The following is a 13,407-nucleotide window of genomic DNA, read 5'->3' on the forward strand; positions in this document are numbered from 1 at the left end:
GCCATGAACTTTAACATTTAACACACTAACTGAGGCCTGTAGTGTGATTTTGCATCAACATCCACTTTTGGGTAAGAGTGTTAACAAGCACCTGAATGCTCCAGACCAGCAAACTGCCAGAACTTCCGCTTTTATAGATATGCCCACACTTGCTGATGATCAGTTCATCAAGTGGATTTGACTAGCAGCACCTGGCTGCTGCTTATCCTCTTAATTTTTAGGGAAACTGTAAGATAAGATAAGATAAGATAGAACTTTATTAATCCCTCGGGTGGGTTCCTCTGGGAAATTCGACTGTAAGGGTTTACTTAGTTTTTCACACAGGACTGCAAAGAGTTCTGTGAAAACCTTTTCTTTTTTTCACATGTAAAGGAAAAATCACATTACATCAGCTGTAGCTGCTAAAACACATGGACACGTGTTCAGGTCTTTCTTCATTATCTTCCCTCACAATCATCCAACCATAAAAACACTGCCCCTGGTAGAAACAAGCAGAGCAGTGATGCTTTGATACAGTCGTGTTTTAACATGTCTGACACTCAGTGCTGTTTGTGTGCATGACTGCTGCAGGCAGCCGGCTGTGCATTAGGACTTTTTCTCCCTACTTAGCTCCTAACAGTTTCAGCCAGTATTTGATGGTAAATAATACACTTTTTGTTGTCTGGCCTCCAAACAGTGCACCTGTGTTTCAGTCCAGAACGATAATTATAGTTGGCTTGGGGCTTGCTTTGTTGGAAACCAAGATTAAAACAGTACGTGCTAGACTATCCTCTCCCACGTGTAGATGAAAATAAAACTTGACTTGTCGATTTTTAGGTACGCACAGTTACAGCTAATGAAGTCTAACAGTTATGCTATGATTTCCACCCCTACCTGGTTTACGTTCAGCTTTTGTTGAACTGGTTTTAGAGATGTTTTGATTTCACTCTGTGGTCATTCTGGAGTTTGTGGTATTACTGACATGTGCTGCATTGTACTTGGAGGAACAGTCTTATTAGTTTCACTCTGTATTTTCCACCTGGTCGTCCAAGGTCCCAGCTGCACTGAGTCCAGGATTCTGTGGTCTGAGAGCCACCGTTGTAGTCCAAACCACATGGACCACATTACACTGCTTAATCAGTTTTGCATGGCCAAACAAAAAGAAAATAGGAATAATTAGATAAGGACAAGTAGTGAGTTGTGTGCTTTTCAGAGGTTCTTGTCAAACTCATATATACAAATATACATATACACTCTTTAATTTAGCATAATCCCCCATAATCTGTGTGTCTCATAAATAACATTCAATATTTGCACTCACTCAGCCTTATGACTTATGACTATAGAAATAAAACACTACGTGGAAAGTTTTTTCTTCCCCCTCAAAACTGTTGCAGATGTTCCCACAAGTGTTTTTCTTTCACTCTTCTGCCCATTCAGTTAATCCCAAACCAGCCTGATAGGGTTTAAGTTCAGGTCTTTCACCTGTTGGAGCTTACCATCTAGTTCTTTTCTGTCTGTGTTTTGAGTCACAGTCTTTCTGTAACATGAAACTCTCGATTAACCAGTCTGTCTTCCTTTTGTTGCCTGCCTTTTTCTCACCATTTTCTGCTTTCCTACAGTACAGTATTATCGTAATAACGCATCAATTAGTGTAATAACAGTTTGTTACCAAACCATCTAGGTATAGACTGATGGCTTGCAAGAAATCAGAAAATTTGGGGTGCCTGCATCGCCTTTCAAGGCTTAATTTTCAGTACAAAAGCTGTATGTTTAACAAGTTCCTAATCTCCAAAAAAGCCAGTTTTCTGTGAAGTTCACATGATTTTGGATGATGATGTTTAATTGCTTAAGCTTTGGAGGTTTACATCTTATCTTTGTATCATATCAAATTCACTCGACTTGAACTGCTTCAGTTAATTAAAAATTGGAAAACTGGGTGTCGGAAACTAGCGATTAAGGAGTACCCTGCTGCCGCAGTCACCTGTCATAAATCTGTCACATGGTATTTACAGACACGCCTGTTCAGCCTAATTTTGTCACTATTACGTAAGATGACAACTCAGGCTTAAGGCATTTTTCCTTGGGAGAATCCTTCCTCTCTGGATGGAGATCACGACCACACACGTGTTTGAGGGTTTTTTATGTATTTTACTTTTTAATGCTGGAGTGGTTGTAAAAAAATGTAATCAAACCATCAAATGCTATTAAAGGAATAGTTTGACATTTAGGGAAAATGACTATTCAATCATTTGGAGATACACAGAGATGATTGATAACACTCCTATGCCTGTGCTGGAAATAAGACAAGGCAAAAGAAGATCTGTCATTCAGTGTGACAGCAGCTACTTTGCTGGAAGAAGAAACTTCCTGAAGTTTCCATTTGTTGCCTGTCAACTAGTCCTGGCCAAGAGACAGGTCACGTGACCCCTTATGCAAACTCAAATTTTGTCATTTTGTCATTATTTGGCATATGGGAACTCTGGACAATGTCAGGAAAACAACTTGGGACATAGCTTGAGATTGCCTCAGACACTACTGTGTTTGGTTTAGCGTGTTTGGCAGGTGAACTATCTGGATAGAGAGAGCAGAGTGCAGAGAGCAGAGCAAAGGCCATGGATACACGGGACTGATACCTGCAGCTGCTCTCACACGGGCACAGACTGACCCAATCGAACGTTGCACAGACTTTGTACAAGCGAGCTGGCAGGTCAAAGATTGTTTTGTGTCTAGTCCAGCTATGTCTATCCATTTGTGTTGTCACATTCTCAAAATCAACAAAAGTTCAGGGCTGCGGTGTGAAAACAGTTTGTGTTTCTGCAGTTGCTAAATGTCTTTTTTTAACCTTTTGATAGAATCGATCTGCTCCCTCCCGTTTCTAGTTTGTGCAGCTCCTGGTGGCATCTTCATCTTTACTACACGTTTTTCCAAAAATGTCAAACTATTTCTTCAAGATTTAAAAGAAATTTATATTTAATGTGTGTCATATAAAAGGTACAACAAAGTAAAATTAAATACAAATCATACAAAACATCACAGTAGAGTCATTACACAGTAAGTTACAAGAATGCTCTTTTATGGTCCCAGTTAGTGTGGGTGTGAGCCGCTACCATCAGGAATTCTGCAGGACCTTCTGCAGTGTCCTCCTGATTGGTACCCTCTCCTCAGGCTTGCTGTCGGGGATCAAGTCAGCGCTCCTCTCAGCAGTCAGTTGAAGGGCTGGCTTCATCTCCTTACAGTGCTGCAGCCCTGCCTGAGTGATATTCCTACAAAAATCCAACTTCACCTCCTCCAGATTGTCTCCGTGAGCCACCACGCCCTCCAGGCTGCAGTCAGTAATGCGGACGCAGTTCTCTAGGTGGAGGTAGCGTAGCTTCCTGCAGCACTGCAGCACAGAAATCACATCCCGGTCAGTGATGTGTCCACAGCCAGACATGGTTAGCGACAACAAGTTGGGGCACCTGTGGTAGAGACATCCGTAAGTCATGTCGCTTAACTGAGGCAGGTTTTCACTTTTCACACATAGAGTACAAAACCTGTACTGTGTCATCTTTACTCATAATGCCTTGGGATATATATACTGCGAGATGGACACATGATGTGTTTAATGACAGAGCTGTTAAATACCTAGACCTTCTGTGTACACCGAGTCCCACCGGGCCATGTGTGTTTCCTTTCTTTAAAAAGCTTTTGTGAGTAAGTGAAGAAAAAAAGAGCCGACAACAATTTTAATGAGAAAACCGCTTCTGAAAACAAAATGTCAAGTGTTTCTGTGAAATGCATGCACTGCTGGATTGTCATTCAGTGCACTGCAACCTAGCGGCAGGCCAGAGCTGGTAGACAGGCACCGGGATGGCAAGGGATAGTGAGTGTCATTCATGTTGACAGATGCAGATTACATAAAGACTTACATAATCTTACCACTTCACCACATGTGAGCCCGACATATTCCAGCTGCCTGCGAGTGTTGAGGGCAGTGCCCTAGTAACCTCTGAGCATGCAGTCGATCCATGTGCCCTGCTGCATTGTTGCATGGGCTCAGAGTGAGACGTTAGCAGAGCATGTGATCGGACGCTATTGACATTAACAAAATATTGAGGAAGTCGGGCAGTGCACTAAAAAGAAACAGTTCCATTTAGAGACTCGTTTGTCTTTTTTAATGACATAGGATAGGAAGTGGATAGAAGCAAGAGATAAGAGGAGTAGTATTTTTTTAAACCCATTACATAATCCGCCCTCTCATGGAACTTCCACTGTGCGCAGACTCTTTTGTGTGCTGTTCCAATATGTACATACCCACTTATCTGAATCTGTCTTGCACACACACATAGAATATGTGCACTTACATACATACAGGCATTTAGTTGTTGGCGCATTAAAGCACCGCCTCATAGCACCTTGTTTTTTTAAGTGGAAAATAATTTCTTTTTAATGGGTTTCTTTGTTTGTTCCGTCTGTAAGCTAGTTTTCAAATTCATTCCTATAATATTTCATATGTTCGCCAACTGTAGGAACGTAGCAGCTGAATAAAAATGAAAGAAAAGCAAAAACCTTGATCTTTTCAAAGTAGCGAGGGCAAATATAAGTGCTTCCACCTAGCAGTGTGTGCCTAAAATGTTCAGAATTTTTTTTTATGCCTTTAATTTATGTTTGAGACATGATGTAGTTCCCATTGAAAGAAACAGCAGCAAGAGCAGACTGGTCTATGTTGAGCACAAGCAGAACACCACACCACCAACCTGTAATCATGCCTGTAATGAGCCGTTTGGTTTCCTAACGGTTAATTTGTCTGGTCAAATTATCCAGTGAGCTCTAAAAGGAACTGAGACGTAGTGTACATTTACTGTTCGTGTCCTTCAGTCGTTTGAGGGGAAAGGTTTGCGTCAAAAAAAAGCCTAAAACATTGCTGGAACCTTCTATTTTCTAGATTTAGTTGTAAATATTTTCCAAAGCAGCTGTCAGATAAATCTCTTAAGCACTTCATAAGCAAAAGTCACGCATGCTCTCGTTATATAAGAGAAAGCATCAGTTTATCCAAATGGTGCACAGTAAAGATCGGAGTAAAACTACTCAGAAATGTTTAACCAGTCTCATGCCAAAGCTTCTTGTGCCACCCACTGCGCAGCCCACACTATACTGCAAATCAGGCATGTTAATTAATCTTGTATAATTCTAATACTGTGACCTTAAGAAAATTGATTTACTGTAGTTTTCTGGCTCTGCAGAGTATTACACTGAAAGTACACTGCAAAAGAGGCCCAAAGACATGCTATGTTTTATAGTTTTTTCCATGTAGATAAAAAAAGAGACTATAGACACGAGGTTGGCGTCAGAGTTTGCGTGGAGTCTTATCCAGGAAGAGGCAGGCACAGACAGAGCACATGTTCATTCCTCTGACGGCAACAAAGAGCCAATTGTAGGCTCCACCTGCCTGCATAAATCTCCACTATGCAGCTGACTGGGAGGGTCTGGAGCCAAGTCACTCTTTATCACCCCCACAGCCTCTGTGTTCCCTCCCACTTTGTCACGTGCGCTTCCTTTCTTCTGACAATTTGGGAGGGTTTATCAGTATGCAGAGAGTGTGCCTTAAGGACACAGAGATGCAAGCCTCAGACGAAGTGGGTGGTTCTAAACTCTGACTCATCTCACAGCTCTCACATCACAAATCTCAAATTTCACAATACAGGAAGTCCTCACAGGGTTGTACACACGCCACTGAGACTGCCCCTTTCCCCCTTTCCCTTCCTCTTGTCCCGGCCAGCTGTGGTGGCCAAGCTCCCTCACATCGACTGTTATTACTGGCTGCCTTGAAGAAATTATCCAGAGACCTCATTACGCCTCTCCGGGACGATTCCTGCCTGGACCCGGCCACGCACACAAGGCCAAAAGCCAAAACGGCTACTTTTCAGCGACCTATCAAGTCCAACTGTCACGTCATTCATTAAATATATTTTGATATGTGACCACAGTTATGTTAGTTAATAGAATCAGTCTTGTGTCCCACAGATGTGTCATTTTTCTGTCTCCACAGCCAGTTGTGGATATGCCATCTGTTTCTAATGATCATGTTCCATGCTGCCTGCAGCTAAACATGGCAGTTAGACTGAGCGACGTGCCTTTAAATGAAAACCATTTGGTTCCCTAATGTGGGTGTAAATGACCCTGAAAGCAACATCCCCTCCCCCAAATTGTGTGAGCATCCTCAAGACACATAAAGAGAGACGCAATTTGTTCTCGTGCCAGTGTCAAGATGAACACAAGCTGTGCCAATGTCATGTTAATTCTACTCTACTTTTAAGGTGTTTAAAAGTCAGTGCTTGAGGTATTATTACAGGATATTACAGTGTCCTCTCTCAGCTTTTGTCAGCTGTCATTCTGATCACACAACACAGCAGGGTAGAGCCACACACAAACACTCACATATAGCAGACATGGGCCAGGAACGTGCTGACCAGGCTTTCGTGTTTACTGCAGATGTTCTTCTGAAACGAGCTCTTCAACCAGTCCTCGATGTTGCACACTTGCAGGACCATGCTGGAGTACCAACTAATAGTTAAGTAACGCAACGAGGGTCCCAGCACAAAGTTGTCCTTCCTGAGCTGACAAGGGGAGCTGAAGTGGAGTAGATTCCAGAGACAGGGGTCCAGGAAGACCTCACGCAGCTGATGACAGGTGAGGGACAAACTCCTCCGGCTGTCCTTGTCCAGGAAGGAGAAAAGGTGAAGGAGACACTCACGGTTGAGCTGAATGAGATGCATGGTGTGTTGTCCTGAGACATAGAGATAGGCTTCGTCCCTGGGGCAGTGATAGGCCTGCTGGTAAGCAGCAACAATGAGCCCACAGCCCGTATTGTGTGGCCTAGATACATGATGCCCCCTCAGGCACACCACACAGGCCTGCACATATAAGGCCGTAGAGCACGGGCTATTTTGGGAAGACAACTGCTGTGCAGTCAAAGATGGAAGTGTTTGAGCCATACGCTCCCTTTCCATCTGTCATGGCTCTCAACAGGCAGCAAGTGCTGGATTCAGCCAGATGTTTACACTGTCCTGGCCTAGTTCTCAGATACACACTAAGAGACATAAAAAAAGAGAAACACCTTCACTGGGTAGTGCAGAAACACCCGTGCAACAACTACGGTTAGGAGTCAAGTTGGAGGGAAAAAAACAAACCTAAAACACCTCAAGAATTATGAAAAAATTCTGTGATACTTTTAAAAACAGAGGTAGTGAAAAATAATGGGATGATTTATCAGTGTCAAATTTTTACATTAAATGATTCTTTGCGAAATGTACCAATGTTTAAAAAAAGTCTGTATTTAATGTACTCAAAGGGATCTGCATTCCCTGCATTGTGATCGAGACCATCAGAGAGCCACATAACGTGGAAAACGCTTCATGTGAGTGAAAGTCACAAGCCGTACGCAGGACTTTGCCTCAAGGAACAGACAGTACTACAACTCAGAGTGTGTTTGTTCAGTTGGCTCGCAGAGGACGTACAGAGTTGGCAAAATGCAAAATACCATTCAGCCCATGTCATCACTCCACACTTCCTTGCCAGCTTTTTCTACGTCACTCTTTATCGGCGATCTCTACAAAAAAGCAGGACACTGGGAAATTCCACTGCTGGAAGGCGGATCACATTCTGTACTCTGCGTCACCGTGTCACGACGCCCCTTACAAGATCTCCAACGTTGTTTTTTCCACATTTGGGATATAATCAAAAAATCTGAAACAACAAAACAAGGGGGGCACTTGTATCACTGATGGGGACAGAATAACAAACCGCAGCCACCTGTGTGCAGGCGATAAAGAGCAGCTGCTCCTCAGCATACAGGAGTGCCTGTTCCTGCCAGAGTGAGACGGCTCACTGGGTGGCACGTGTGCCGGGGGGAGGGTGACTCTGCGAGTGTGTGTGTGTTTGTGTGGGGAAGACAACTTAAAGGCTCTCATTTTAGAAGTCCTACTTGGGTCATATCAAAGCCAGTTAATCATTACAAGGCATAATAAGGGTGTTGAGACAGTTGTATACTGGAAATACACATGAAATATATTTTAGTATGCATGTGTCTACTGTAAACACACACAAAAGGAAAAAACTGTTCCTAACATGCGCGTCAAATAGTTTGATGATGTTTAATTTGCATAAAGTACATGAACCTGTTTAGAAAATAGATTCGCAGTATAAGCTTAAAAATAGAGGCTAGTGTAGAAACATTAGTGATGCAGTTCTTTAATTCCTCCAGAGCTGCTCGCTAGGTTAATATCCCTACTCCTGACTAATGAACAGATTTCTATACATGTTTTTCTTCAATATTCACTCCTGCAAAATCTTAACTTGGAACTTCACTTTATTAGTTTTGGTCTTACCCATCTTTCCTTGTGACAGTGCAGCAACCACCACCTAACGTGAACCGTGGCGTCTTGTTTGCCTTTTACTGCAGCGGGTCGGCCGGTTGCCGTCGATGATAAAAACAGCCCGACACAAACATCTTAATAAAATGTTCTCCATTGTATTCTGTCATGTTCGTGTTGCCTGGTACACATTTGAAGAGAATTTCACTTCAGGTCCCCGTGTATGGCCATTTCAAATCAACATAAAATGTTACATGATACTCCAGCATCAGTACAGGCAAACTTTTTGAGAATGATACCTTCTTTTTACATTGGTTCTGGTCAAGAAGTTAAAACAACTTTCTAAAGCCCTAATGAGCACCAGTCAGTCAAATGCATTGCATTCTAAATCTTAAAATATCCTCTAATGACTGGAAAACAGAACTACTGGGCTCTTAAGGTGAAAAATATGACATGTGAAACTTTAAAAACAATAGAAATGCCAAATATTACACAGTGTTCTTGACAATGAATCTCTTCAGTCTAGGCTAAACATTGGACCAACTGAGGTTTTCCAAGGCTAAAGCTTCAATACGTTAAACTTTAAACGATCACCTTTGGAATCTATTGGATATGGAGAAGTCTACCTCGGTATGAGGGCACATCATCGAGAGAAAACATGCAAAAAGTCTACTAAACAAATTAAGCAGCAAGTTAAAACATGACGCTTTCAAACAAATCATAACACAAGAGTGAAAATGTGAATGTTATGTGAAAATTATAATCAAGCACGGTGACAAATGTGATTGAGGTGAAGTCGAAACAAAAGTCACGAGCTGGTCTGAGGCAGTGAAATCTCAAAGAATTGTTTATTGTGCAACAGTTTGTAGAGCTTGGTGAGATTCTTCTGTTGCAGCCTTGTCTGAGGTATCTGCATCTGCTGCAGCTTTCACTGATACTGTGTCACCCTCAGCCAGTGTAGCCATGTCTTTGTTCACATCTACCTCCTCTTTCTCGCCCGCGACGTCCTCGTGTGACGATGCTGCGTCCGCAAAATCCAGATCTGTAGCTACCGTATCAGCTACGACTGTGTCCTGAGAAACTATTTCTGGAGAAACACTGTCCACAGCTGCAGCGTCCACGGCAGGCTTATTCGTGGCTGTGCTGTTTGATGCGCTTGTGTCAGAGGGCACCTGACCAGTCCTCTCTACGTAGAAGAGGATGTAGGCTTTGGCCTTCCTCACTGTATCCTCATTGGTCAGAGTCACTGTGCTGTCGTTGAAGTGGTACCAGTGACCCTCATGGCTGCCGTACGCTGTATAATGCCCCGACCCAACCCTGTGAACACAAACACACGTCATATTCTGCTGCCTGCTTTCATGTGAGACTTCATCTATGGTTGCTGAAGCAAGAGGGGAGAATTCAGCTCGACAATATATCAGCAGTGCAACACTGCCACCTAGAGGCCAAAGAAAAAGGCACCTTGATTCTGTTTGAATCTAAATGTGTTTTCAAGGACTTGCAGCCTAATGCCTTTTAGCAGCTACATAAATTTTTAAACTGCAGCTTTCACAAAGCGGATGTGATCCGGCTATACAGTAACTCAAAGCTGGCAGATAATAATGCACAGATCCATAGCCCAGTCTTGAATGCATGTTAGGATTTAGTTCCTTATTCTTCTACAACACAAAAAATACACTTGTACAAAAAAAACCAAAAAAACAAAACATGGATCAAGCTGGCCCTTTTATCCAGAGGAAATAATTAGTCATCAAGTTAAATCAGTCATTAATTATAGCTTTGATTCATGACCTCTAAACATGGATGCTTCTTGACTAAGAAAGCTGTGTAATTACCGCATTTTACGCCATCTAACAAATCAGGAAAGCCAGACTCAACAATGTTAAACTACTCACCCAGATCCATGATGCACCACGACAGCAACAAGGTCATACAGGCAGCTCCCTGGTAATGACTTCTCTGGCTGCAAAAACAACAGAGCAAAAGGAAAATGCTGTGGAAATGCCCTTATCACCTGGAAGTGGATACAAGCCACAAACTGGCAGACAGATAATAATCAAAACAGTTTACACTCCTTCAGTTATGAGTAGAGATGTACGCGATTAATGGACTACGTGTTTAAACGCTGCTGCACTATCTAGTCCAGGGGTGGGCAATCTCAGTCCATGAGGGCCGGTGTCCCTGCAGGTTTTAGATCTCACCTTGGGTCAACACACCTGAATCACATGATTAGTTCGTTACCAGGCCTCTGGAGAACTTCAGGACATGTTGAGGAGCTAATTTAGCCATTTAAATCAGCTGTGTTGGTTCAAGGACACATCTAAAACCTGCAGGGACACCGGCTCTCGTGGACTGAGATTGCCCACCCCTGATCTAGTCAGTACCAGAATTACGAGTCAGTTAAGCCTGTTTTTCTTATTTTATTCATGTACAATAGCAGTTACTGGTTGAGCTGGGATACAGGGACACTGACCACTTCCAGTTCACCACACTTTCGATGGCAGTTGAACAGATTAAAGCAAGTAACAACCATGGTAACAAGGCTGTTTTGCAGTATTTTGATGTTTTAAAAAACAAACAAACAAAAAATAAAACAAAGCAGTTGTATATCAGCTTCGCCGGAATAAACTGGATTAGAGCCAAGCAGCCGAGGCCAGGTGTGACCACATTCTTCATGTGGAAGCTCCCAGAAAAGAAGGTCACTGCTGCTAGCACTGCTGAACTCACAGAGCCAAAACAATCTCACTCAGTGTGTGTTTGCAATGGTTTAAGATGTGTCACACTTTTAGTGAGGATTAAAACATGATTTTATTAACAGGGAAAATTATTGTTTTCATAGACAAAATAATTTCTAGGAAAAATGCTAAAAGTTCTCCATTTAAATTCTGTTCACTTCTTAATGTTTTCCGAGGATTTTCCTGTCGTTTTGACTAGACCAGTTTTTCCTGTTATTTAGCAAATTAGCTGCCAACATCCCGAGCTCTCACTCATTACTTGTATTTGTGTACATGTGTTGTTTGACCTTCTGTGTGAAGAACAATGTACAAGACTATTTTTATCTGTTGACAGAGCAAAAGGAGCAGATCTGCAACTGAGCTCTTGGACTGAAAAAAAAAAGTCACACAAACATTAAAGATTTATGTTTGCTAATAATTTTAAAGTACAAACCCAATTCCAAAATAATGTAAAAACAAAAAAGAAAAAAAAAAGTTTTACTACTGTTTACGTTCAACTCCATCTTGGAGTACAAATCTCAGGGTTGGTGGGCTCTGCCGACTTTCCTAATGAGAGATAAAAGCTGAGTGGGCATTCCACATCAAATTCCATATGGGAACTCAAAAATCCTGAATTCTGGCTTATACACGAATGCCCCATTAAAAGAACAGCCGGAGAAGCAATTAGCAACTTATCCAGTTAATTGGCAACAGATGATTGGGCAAAAAAAGAGCATCTTAGAGTGACAGAATTTCTCAGAAGTAGACAGAGGTTCACCAATCCACAAAAAATGGCATCTAAAAAAATGTGTAACAACTCTTTATCTGCAGTACATAATAATGAAAGGATTCACAGAATTTGGAGACAAAGGGACAAAGCTTAAAATCCATATTGGATGTGGTGATCTTCACTCAGTCAGCAATGCATTAAAAACAGACATGATTCTGTCATGGAAAACTCCATCATACAGAGAAGCAGCCATATGTGACTTTGATCAAGAAACCTTGCAGTTTTCTCTCAGCCAAAGCTCATTTAAAAGACAGACAAATCAGACAAATCGAAATTTGAAATCCTTTTTGACAGTATGGGAGTGCACGAGTGACTGGAACTTGAAATAGGCCTTGGAAAGACACCATCAACACTGAAAGGCACATATGGGTTTTAGAGCATCCAGATGACATCTTTTTCAAGGTTGGCCTTGCATATTTCAGCAAAACAATGCTAAACTTTATATGTAACCCTGTCTCTGCTCCTTTGAGATGTGTTGCTATATATAAAATATATAAAATTCGCTTACCGTATATATTGCTTAAAAAGGTACATTTTCTCAGTTTAAACACTGGATGTGTTTTCTATGTTCAATTATGAATCAAATATGGATTTATGAGACATTGGCATTTTACAGTGTCCCAACTACTTAGGAATTGTGGTTGTATGTTAGGAGAAGCTCTCGTATTATAACAAAAAACTGACATACTTATTGCACAGCGGTCAGAAAAGCGATTTGCTGTAGAATAGCACCCCCTGAAGCTCTGGAGCATTCAGACAAACAAGATTAATACTTGTCACAAGTACTCTGAATTCCAGACCTTACATAAAGATCTAATCAAAAGCAGTTTATGCCCAGTATAAAACTGTTTGCACTCTGAAATGAAATGAAATAGACACTCCATGTCCCCGAATCAGACATAGGTGTGAATCAGCCATCACAGCATCTTGCAAAGTTGTGAACACAAGCACGGACCTCCTACGTAACCAGCTGGAGATCTATCAGAAAGTCACAAATGCAGGTGGTAACCACTGATCCAATAATGAAAAATGCATTTGCTACAGATGGTAGTTTAACAACCCAGGTCTGTGCACTACTGTTAATAATTTAGCATATTTCTTTAATACTTTATTATCAATCAGAGCACTCGTGTACATTTTAGGACACCAGCCCCATCAACCAATCACAATCAGTGTCACTGCCAACAACCACAATGTGTTTTTACCATTGTGTTGATATAAATTCTTATTTAGATAAATGTGTGTTACTTTTTTCAAATTTATTTTTTTTTAAGTAACAAAACTATAATGCTTCATTACAAAAAATTCAAACTAGCATAAGTAAACTACGTTCCTGTTGTGATCTTTCCTACCACACTGACTTGGATACCAACAATTTCCACAATGGTAATTTCGTAAAATCGTAAGAGCAGAAAAATGGAAAAAGACGATCATCACTGGCTGTACAAGTGTTTACTGATACAGCACTGTGAGTTTTTAGGAGCCAGCAAATTTCTGCAAACATTTACTGCAGTTTTTATGAACTTTAGCTGGTGTGTTCTGGCCTTTGTATTATCTGCCATTAAAAGCA

General features: G+C 41.5%; 2 protein-coding genes across 2 annotated transcripts in view; both read right to left on the reverse strand.

Annotated features, from left to right (window-relative positions):
• Window positions 1-2,949: 2,949 nt before the first annotated feature.
• On the reverse strand, window positions 2,950-6,879 carry fbxl22 (F-box and leucine-rich repeat protein 22). The gene is made up of 2 exons (XM_005730021.1): window positions 6,400-6,879; window positions 2,950-3,440 (listed from the first exon to the last, which is right to left on the reverse strand). Exons 1-2 carry the CDS (start codon window positions 6,735-6,737, stop codon window positions 3,092-3,094), a joined length of 687 nt encoding a protein of 228 aa, XP_005730078.1. The 5' UTR covers window positions 6,738-6,879; the 3' UTR covers window positions 2,950-3,091.
• A 2,273-nt stretch (window positions 6,880-9,152) lies between these two features.
• usp3 (ubiquitin specific peptidase 3) overlaps window positions 9,153-13,407 on the reverse strand; it is an 11,485-nt gene continuing 7,230 nt past the window's right edge. The window contains exons 12-13 of the mRNA XM_005730156.2: window positions 10,229-10,371; window positions 9,153-9,650 (exon numbers count right to left, since the gene is read on the reverse strand). Coding sequence (XP_005730213.1) covers window positions 9,182-9,650; window positions 10,229-10,371 — 612 coding nt within the window. The 3' untranslated portion in view covers window positions 9,153-9,181. The remainder of the gene's footprint in view (window positions 9,651-10,228; window positions 10,372-13,407) is intronic.

The sequence above is a fragment of the Pundamilia nyererei genome, unplaced genomic scaffold (assembly GCF_000239375.1).
Source record: "Pundamilia nyererei isolate P.nyererei 1_Seehausen unplaced genomic scaffold, PunNye1.0 scaffold00035, whole genome shotgun sequence".
Taxonomy (NCBI): domain Eukaryota; kingdom Metazoa; phylum Chordata; class Actinopteri; order Cichliformes; family Cichlidae; genus Pundamilia; species Pundamilia nyererei.